This window comes from Melospiza melodia, chromosome 11, assembly GCF_035770615.1.
Source record: "Melospiza melodia melodia isolate bMelMel2 chromosome 11, bMelMel2.pri, whole genome shotgun sequence".
NCBI lineage: Eukaryota > Metazoa > Chordata > Aves > Passeriformes > Passerellidae > Melospiza > Melospiza melodia.
In genome coordinates, this window is record NC_086204.1 from 26280591 (window position 1) to 26290099 (window position 9509).

Here is a 9509-nt window from a genome sequence, read left to right on the forward strand (position 1 = left end):
TTTTTTTTTTTTGCAGCGTCTTCTTACAGACCAGACATGTTAAGAGAAAGCAAAAGCGCGGTTTGGCAGCACTGCCATGGCGTCTGCCCTCAGGGCCTGTGGGGGACCCCTCAAAGTCTTTTAACGAATGCTGCACAACAGATGAGCTAGCCTAGATCTAAACTAAATACATTCTAGGTTGCTTTTCAACGGGACAGTCAGTGAAGTTCCTGGATGGCTCCTCAGTCCCCTGTTTGTCTCTGCTCTGGAGGCAAGTGGGTAACCCCGGGCTGGGATGAAGGTGCTGTGTGTCTGCTATAACCATTTACCTGTGCAGTCAGATGTTGTTCTTGGCTGGCCAACAAAATACCCAGCTCAGGATGGTAAGAAGAGTTTGCCTTGACAACTGGCAAAAGTTTTCTTTCACAGAGCCAGGCTTCATGCATTTTTCCACTGCTGTGTAGAGAAGTGCAGTGTGTGGGTGGTACAAGTGAAGTGACACACTCTGAATGCACCGTTATAAAAGAAGTACTAGAAGTCAGTCTCTCACCACAGCTTAAAAATTAAAAACACAAATCTTACCCATTTATTGAGTCACTGACAGTTTGTAACAACAACAAAATAACAATCAAAAAAATAATCTAAAGTACAAAAAAATTTCAGAAATAATGATGAACTGGAACAGGATCTTCCTTTCCCATCCTTACTGCTGACATTGCAATACAAACTTCAGTTTGTGTGACTTAAATTGGCTTAATCTTGAAGTGGAGTCCAATAAGACTGAAGACAAGACATTTAAGGTCCTGGACCAGGTAATAGAATACTCTCAAGCCTTCTGGATCTCTGCAGTTCACAAAAGAAGGAAGAAAGAGGAAAAAAAAATTTAAAAGATTAAAAAAAATTTAAACTGATGCTCTTAAAGAACAGGTTATTGAACTAATGTATTAAAAAACCCCAAAGCCTATAGGGGGACTTTTTAGATGTCACCTTAGATTTGTTTAATTCTACACAGATTGATTAAATATTCTGTACTCCAACTGCGAACATTTAAAGTTTTTACAAAATATACATTTTATCATGAAAACAAGTATCAACACCACTTAGGATTTTACCCTCCCCTTCCCCAAAACTGTCAGTCTTTTCAGCTTAGGTGAAATACAGATATCTTGATTCTCCCTAAGAAACTGGCACAATGGCAGCTCAGACTCTGTATGTGTGTAACAGGGTTCCTACAGCAGGGTCTGCTCTTTGAATTTGAGAACACAGCCTGCAACACCACAGCTTAAAGGCATTTGGCACATTGTGCTGCAAGACAGAGCACTGGTGCCCCCAGGAGCTGATTCATACTTTGAAACAATATAAAATACATGTACCAAATAATCAGGAAGTTCTAATACAGATTTTTAAATAGAAACAAGGGCAGCATAAAAAAAAGCACAGTACATACTTGGACTGATTTACATCAATGAGGGAACCGATTTTTGATGTGGTAAAGGAGATGTGTTCATCACCAATTACTATCTCAAGTTCCTGAAAAATAAAAGTTTATAAGAACTTACTGCTTCACGGTACCACTTACAGAAATACTTCAGTACTGTGATGGTTTTTATTACAAATTTCTGTTACAAAGATATCAAATGCAGCAGGTCTGTGGATCCTATTAGCTTCTACAACTACACAGCCATTGAGGCACTACTCAGGTTATGTTTCCCTTTAAGCTGGAAAAAAATACTGGCTTGAAGAAAAAGTTTAGTTATGCTTCCAAAGAGCTAACATATGAAAATTAAAGATCAATTAGAAGAGACACTATGCACCGTACCTGTCTGCCCACTCTGTCAGGAGGAGGCCACAGAGCATCATCTTCTTTTGTGATTTCACTGTCGTCGATTATTCTCTTCAGTTCTTCCATCACACTCTTGTGCACATAAGCCTAGACACAACATTCCGGCAGAGAAATGAATACAGCCCTGCCCACAGCGCCCCGGCAACGCCAGCCAGCCCTGACCCAGCCCACAGTGCCTTTGGCTGGCACGAGCGCCTCAGCCGCGCTGCCCTCACCTCCTTTCGGATCATCACATCGTTCTTGTAGTTGCTGTTGTTGGCGTAGCGCAGCTTTCCTGCGGGGAGAGGCTGAGCATTAACCCTCGCACTAACCCACGCCGGGGGACCCGCAGCCCGCCCTCAGGGAGCGCGGCCCGCCTCCCCCGGCCCCCGGCCCCGCTCTCACCGTCGGGCCGGAACTCGAACTCGAGGAACTCGTGTCCGAATTTCCCCTTGTGCCCCACATAGTAGCGGAGGTAGAAATCACTCGCCATGGCCTCTCTTCAGAGGATCTGCGTCATCAGAGGGAAGCGGAGCGGCGCCAACGCTCCGACACTCGGCACCCTTCCCACAGCGGCCGCGGCCGCCCCCTGGCGGGCCGGGGGTGAGGCGGCTCCGTGAGGGGAGCGCGGGCCCGTTCCCTCAGCGGGGCTTCACCGGCACGGAGCCGGCACCGAGCGGGACACAGCACAGTCCAGCCGGGACACGGCTCAATCCGGCAGGACACGGCCTAAAGCCACTGGGGAGATCCCACAGCGACACGAGCCGGTGTCAGGTGAGGCATCGCCGCACACTTTGCTGTTCCCAGGGCAGTCCCAGCGCTCGGCGGCCCCGTGAGGGGAGCAGTTGTTCACTTGTTACTCATAAGATAGCGTTCTAGTGATACTCAGTCATACCAATGAAAGGTGACGTGTAAGTGGCCATTTGTGTGTGATGAGCACTGATGGTTGCAATTCAGTGCTGTTACAAGAACTTGAATCACACTTGGTTATGTGCACTCCTTCCAAGTTAGAAGGGGCCCAACCAAAACCATCCCGTTTATATTTTGATTAAGTGGCTAAACAAAGAATCGAACCCTTGAGCATGGCATTTTTGGTGCTATTCACTACCCACTGAGCTATTCCTAGAGGAGGTGATGGAAGTTCACCATTTGTGCTGATCCCAGAGCTGGTGATGAGTTAATCCCAGAGGCATTTCCTGTTGTCTTTTCTGCACAGAGGGAACAAACACTGTGCATTTATGATTTTAAGGACAATGAACTACAAGGGGCCAAGTTTCTGTCTGCTGAAGCAGCCTCAGTGGGGCTGGTGTGTTGAGATCCCTCACCACAGGTGGCCTGAGGTTTGAGAGCAAATGCACTGGGGGTAAATCCTGCCCTCTTCTGCTTTGGGAACTGCTGAAAGAAGATAGCCAGAGACACATCCTTTTGTAAAATGTTCCCTTCTGCAAGGAAAATTTAGAAACACGGTATCTCTTGTGCTCATCACTAGATAGGATGTTTTTTATTGAGGACACAGAATGGGGGAGGGTGGTTTGCACTGTGGTGGTGTTGGAAGTGGGTTTGCACTGATGAACATGATTTCATTTAGATGGTGCTGCCTCACATCCCTTTGCAGGGCTCATGGAGTTCTCTCTGCTTTTCTTAGAGTTATAGCAGGTTTAAATCAGGCAATATTTACTCTTATTCATTGTTTTCACAGCTTTATGCTTGAATACTTTCAGTTGCATTCTTTAGGAATGTCCATTCTATAAAATGTCTAAAAGTTGTCTCTTCAGTAGAAGAGTCCTACTGATACAGAAATAGCCAACCTGTTGCTTTATAACATCTGCAGGTACTACAAAGAAATTAAAACATAACCTTAAAAAAATGTAACATTTGTATTTATACCAGACTGAAGGATTTTTGGCAGAATTATTACCCTTATTTTCTGAACTTGGTTGTCCAATCTAAAGGTAATACCATGTACTGTCTGGTTTGTCCCCAAGTTCAGAGGTTTGGTTTTGTTTGGTTTGGGGATTTTTTGTGAGAGAATTACTCCACTGTTATTGTCTAAATTATTTATAAGCCTTTTCAGGAATATCAGTGCTTAATGTAAATTTATTTAAATTACTGTGTTGGAAGGAAGAGCAAACTGGCATAGGAGTTATCCCAAGAACCTGCATTTTAATTCCTTCTGGAGGTGTCAACTGTCTTTGAGTTCTCTATATTAATTCTATCATTTTATGATAAGTGCATACTATATATAGATGAGATAAATTTTTTTTTTTTTTTTGCTGTGTGTATATTATGCTTTTTGTCTGAGTGAAATAACTATCATATTTGATGGAGATACAAATGGGTAAAGAATTGCAGCCAGTGTTGTTTGGGTTATCTTGACACATTCCCAATCCCAAATATGCTCTGCTTGAATGCATTGGCTTAAGTGTGTGTTTGTGAAAGGCAAAATGTGTGTGCTGTAGTTCTTTTCATTCTGCTTAAAAGCATGTGTAAACAGTGGTTGTTCTGCCTCTGAAGAAAATATCTCTATAAACACCCACTTTTAGCATTGCTTTACATATGATAGAAGGGCTGTAATGTAACAATGTGCATGTGGAATCTTAATACTGGTACTGGTTTATGATGGGTTTGGGTTAGGGGGTATTTTTGTTTGGTTTTGAAGAAGAGCAAAATTTACATGATTTTCTCCTCTGACCTATGGGGAGCAGGTATCTCTGTGGGACTTGGAAAAATGGGAGAAATCAGATAAACATGCTTTGAAAATTTCTATTTATTTGGTGTTTTTTCTCATGTCAATAAAAGAGCAGATGGCTTGAATGAATCAATCTACTTTGGATCCATAATTTAACTTGGTTTTAAGATTGCAAGGTTTGTGATTGTTTCTTGAAATAGTTATATTTCTGCTATTTTATTCTCTTCACTAGAAATGTTGAACACTTTGGGTGACAGAATTTTTTCACAGATTGCAAATAAATCAGGTTGTTTTCTGATACTTTCCATGTGTGTAACTTGTGAAACCATGTTCCAAGCACAGAGAATTTTATGCAACTCTTTTTCCTTGTGTCTGCAGAGGCTTTAATTCTTACTGATTTTCAAAGAAACTGGTTTGGCTGAGGAAAGTTATGACAATATAATCTCTGAAAGTTAAAAAATCCCTAAAATATGTGTTCCATAGCATTTAATGTGCTCCATGGTGTGGAGCTTGACTTTGCACACAGATCCTTGTTATGCCTGTGTTGCTTTACTTGCTGTGAAGAGAATTTTGTCCTGGTTTTGAAGGATGTGAATTCCTTTGCCTCTGCATTGTGTGAGAGATAATGAGTATGAAAATGCAGCTGAGTCAGCAGCGTGGTGTTGTGGCTGCTGACACAAACTGGGGGTGCCTGTTAACCCTGCTTTGCACTGTAATGCACTATTTACCAGAGTTTGCACTTGGAAATTGCAATATGGAGAAGTTTGATGGACTCAGTTACAGATACAACTCTGTGAGAAGGAGCATTTGTTGTTTTGGTGCCAAGTAAAACAGCCTTGTAGCTGTGAGGTGAGGCTGTGCTGCTGTGGCTGCTCCTTGACTGCAGGGCTCTGTTTGCTCCCCAGGCAGCTCTCACTGGGCACACCCAGGGAACAGAAATGGGCTCTGTTGACTTCTGTGCTAGAGGAACCAAATCCTAAGCCTGGCATGGACTCCTGGGTGTAAATGAGTGTCTGAAAAGGAGAAGGATTTGTGGGAATTAATGGGAAGCAGGACTGGAAGGGTCTGTCAGTGTTGCTGTGTTCAGCCCCCTGCCCTCAGACAGGATCAGCTCTCCCATGGGAATATTTGTGTGAGTTTTAAGGAAGCTTTTTGGTTTTGATTGATTTTGATTTTCTGCTTTCTCTGCCGATCGTTTTTGTGTCAAATGCAAGTTTATAATGTGACTGACTTTCTCATTTAAAAAGTCAGCCCCCATCTGAGCCTGCTGGGTTTGGCAGGGCTGGAAGTTGGGGTGCAGTGGTGTGTGAGAGCTTGATAGTGGAACCCTGGAAAAAGTTAAAGATAGAATCTAAAATGTTAGGCTTTGTGCTTTCCCAGATCAACTGCACCTGCGTAAGCAGTATGATAAACTATATAATTGTTAGATGTGATGATTGTTTAGTAATTAAATGTAATTATTATATAACCATAAGAAGAATAGTGAGAAACTATGTTGGAAATTCAGAGAAGGGCTAAATTTATGTATACAATAGAACAATATAAGTTTAATAATTAACATGAAAGTTATGTAATTATAGAGTATAAAACATGATCATTTCGGATGTATGGTCGGAGTCAGATTTGGGTTGAATACACCCCGATTCCCAGAGCTCTTAATAAAAAGCACCACATATAATCCCCCGTGATTATGTGTTTTTGAACCCTAACAAGCTGAGAGGGTATCTGGGCTCCAGTTCTGCTGAATCCAGCTCTTTAGAGTTTATTGTCACAAATAACTTAGGAAAACAAATATGACTTATTTAAATGGTTTATTTGTTTTTCAGGGTAGGACTGTGTCTTGAACTTACACAAATTTTAAAACTTACACTTATTTTAAAATAGATGTGTGTTAATTCTCACTTCAAGATTTTACCAAGATAATTATGAGGGCTGACATAAGGGAGCTTGTCTGCAGTGGAATCTGCACATTTAGACTGAATGAATTGTCCAAAAGCTACATAAGAAAGAGGGATTTGATTATTTGATGTCACTGCAAGTTTCAAGCTCTTCATTTCAACATTAGCCAGGAGCTGTATTCCAGTCAGGTATTTCTGTGTAAACTGATTTTATTTAAACAATTCTTTAAAGGCTTCCCTGGTGGCAGGGAGTGAGCACAGGTATTTATTCAGCCTTCAGCCCATGACCTTCCTGCAGAGGTGGGTTATGTCTCTATAAATGTGGAAATAAACAAAGGAGTGATGGACATTTTTCCTCCTTGATTGGAATGAAATCCTGGTTGTGCTGAGCTGCTTGAGATGATACTTCAGACAAGGGCTACAAAGAAACTTCTCTTTGCTTCCATGTGGCCTTGCTTTACCTTCAATAAACATTGTTCTATGTTTTTTTTCTTTTATTTGAAATGCTTTACCAAGTTTGCTTGTTTGTTTTTTTTTTTTAAATCCAAGCTCTGACAGAACCTTCTGACACAGCAGAATTTCACAGCTTTACAGAGGTGAGAGACCTGGGGCAGTGCTTCTTTAACAGAAACTTTTAGATTTTACCTTTAGGCCTGTGTATGCTACTCTAAGTGGGCCTCATGTTCTCTGCTACACTTTGACAAAAAGGTAAATAGACTCTTATTTATTTCTAACATTTTTACCTGTGTACTTTTTAATTGGTTTTGCATTTTTTTTCCAGGCTTGTTGTCATCTCTAACACACAAGTTTTTCCAATGTATTTAATTCCAATATTTGATTTTTTTTCTTTTCCCTTATTCTATGAAGAAAGAAACTTTTGTAGTAAGTGAGGAAATCCAAGCATCAGGCTTCATTGGCAAAAAAAGGAAATGCCTGAGGCACAGAAGACTTCCAGCCTTGCTTGTCCCCTGCATGCATCAGACTCTCCAACCTTTAGTGATTTGAAAACTTTGTTAAGAAAAAAACATTGCTTTCCTTTTACATAGATAATTGTGCCTGTGAGCAGGCTTTGATCTGGTGGATGCAGGAGTCCCATCCATTTCCTGTGCAATCCTTATTGTTAAAACCTTGTCAATTGTGAGGGATCCCAAATGAGAAGCAAACCCTCAGTTTCAAGGGAGCCCTTGCAGACAGACTTGATGCACAAGTGATGTGCTGGATTCATTCAGGGTTGCCATGGCAACCCCCCCTTTTTTTTTCTTTATCCAGGGAAAGATTGTCTTATCAGTAAATGTACCTTCCACAGAACCCCATGGCTTTTGTTCAGGGGTCTCACAGCTCTTAGAAGCAAGAGATGGGCAGGCCCTGAAATCAACATCACCACTGATCCTCATTGCTCACTGATGCTCTTTATTCTTCAGCTCTGAGTGTGGCAGCATTTAGTCTCTCCACCTCTTCTCTGGGGATTTTGGCAGAAATCTGTCCCTTCCATACTGCATGAGGCCATAGCATCTCAGATTCTGGGCTTCCAGCATTATTATTTTACAGCCAGGAGACACAATTCTCAGTCTTGATGTTCTCCTGTCCTTTTCCCTGATCTCAGAGAGTTCTTGGTCATCTTTTTCAAGATTCTGTTTTGCTTTGCATAATGGCTCTCCTGTCCTAGGGGCCATCAGGTTGGTTCTGTTCCATGTTCAAATCACTGGCAGTTTTTTAGTGATTTAAAAGGAAAAAAAATAAGGGAATAGAGCCAACCAAGATGAAAAGGATGATACTGGCTGTAATACACTAATCTCCTTCCAGAAGCCACGGAGTTATTTCTCAAAATAAAGTGATTTGTCTCTCTCAAGGAATTATTCCTGATTTTCAGTCAGTCAGGATTACTCTGAGTCCATCCTGTCAAACCACAGGGATGGTGCACAAGCAGTTCCTTATTGACAGCACTTTAACACAGAGTGCTGGATGCCAGCTTCAGGAATTAATGTATATATTTTTATATATTTCTACATAGGAAAATGCACCTGCATATGTTTTTTTCCTGTGTCAAATAAAAGGCCTTGCCCACAGATGGCTCTTGGGATTAAAAGGATTGGAAATAATAACACATTTCTATTTTCAATTAATAAACCTATTTTGCCATTATCCCAGGCAACAGCATCCATCTGTTCAACATTACTTGGGCATTGCTTCCACAAGAGAAATATTACAGGTAAAATTATGTTTAGACTGTCATTACATTAATTATGTAATTACCATTCATTTACATTATGTTTTTTTTTATGGTGTTTCTAAAACAGTTTGTGTAGAGAATCCAGTAAATTATCAAGAGCTCATCACAGAAAAGGTTAATTTCAGATAATGTATTTTGTGCTTCTGATTCTTTGAGAATAGCATACAAAATTATGTGAGTGTTCTGTATATAACCTTGGTGTTGATATACTAGATGAAATATTCCATGAACATGTATCACTTTTAATAGTCTGCATTGTGCAGGTCCTTGTGTGCTGCAGGATGCTGTGGAGACACAGGGCTGCCTTGGATGGATTCCAAATTCCAGCCCAAATATCCACTCCTGTTCCAGCCCCTGCCTGTGGGGTCTGTGCCCCTCATTGTCACAGATCTCTGATGGTGCCCACAGAATCTGCTCCTCTATTGGGGCTGGGCAAGGTGTGCACAGTTTCCTCTCTGTGGTGGCACAAACCTCTGATTTTGGAAGAAAAAAAGAGCTGAAATCACAAATCATCCAATCACTTTGCATCCTGCAGTGGAATAAGAAAGGTCAGGCAATAACTTTTGTTCAAAAAGAAGACTTCAGGAGATGGATGGGGTTTATTTAATAGTAAAGAAAAGGTCATTGATTTTGTTCTTTTATTCTCACATAAATTGGTTTTGTAAAGTTGAAGTTGGTTTATCAGCATTTGTGTTCTATTGCTTTGTTATTTCAGTACTGGAGAAAAGGTCATCTTCTTGCTGGTGTCTGGTATTCCATGGTCCATTAAAACTGCATTATTTCTGCTGAAGCTGAATTTCTTTTCTTGCATTTTTTTCTCTCTTTATTTCCCCCACAACTTCCCTGTCCCAGGTGAACTCAGCTGCAGCTGGGTAGTCTGTGTTTCAAAGG

General features: G+C 41.2%; 1 protein-coding gene across 1 annotated transcript; it reads right to left on the reverse strand.

Moving 5' to 3' along the window:
• Positions 1 to 535: 535 nt before the first annotated feature.
• On the reverse strand, positions 536 to 2358 carry MAGOH (mago homolog, exon junction complex subunit). The gene is made up of 5 exons (XM_063166132.1): positions 2207 to 2358; positions 2038 to 2096; positions 1799 to 1909; positions 1427 to 1509; positions 536 to 822 (listed from the first exon to the last, which is right to left on the reverse strand). The coding sequence occupies exons 1-5, from the start codon at positions 2292 to 2294 to the stop codon at positions 723 to 725; spliced, it is 441 nt and encodes a 146-aa protein (XP_063022202.1). The 5' UTR covers positions 2295 to 2358; the 3' UTR covers positions 536 to 722.
• Between the last annotated feature and the right edge of the window lie 7151 nt (positions 2359 to 9509).

Coding starts and splice junctions, on each gene's coding strand:
- MAGOH (XM_063166132.1), bottom strand. CDS start 2,294: ATGGCGAGTGATTTCTACCTCCGCTACTATGTGGGGCACAAGGGGAAA. Junction 2,097..2,206: donor GTTCGAGTTCCGGCCCGACG/GTGAGAGCGGGG, acceptor CTCTCCCCGCAG/GAAAGCTGCGCTACGCCAAC. Junction 1,510..1,798: donor CTGACAGAGTGGGCAGACAG/GTACGGTGCATA, acceptor TTTATTTTTCAG/GAACTTGAGATAGTAATTGG.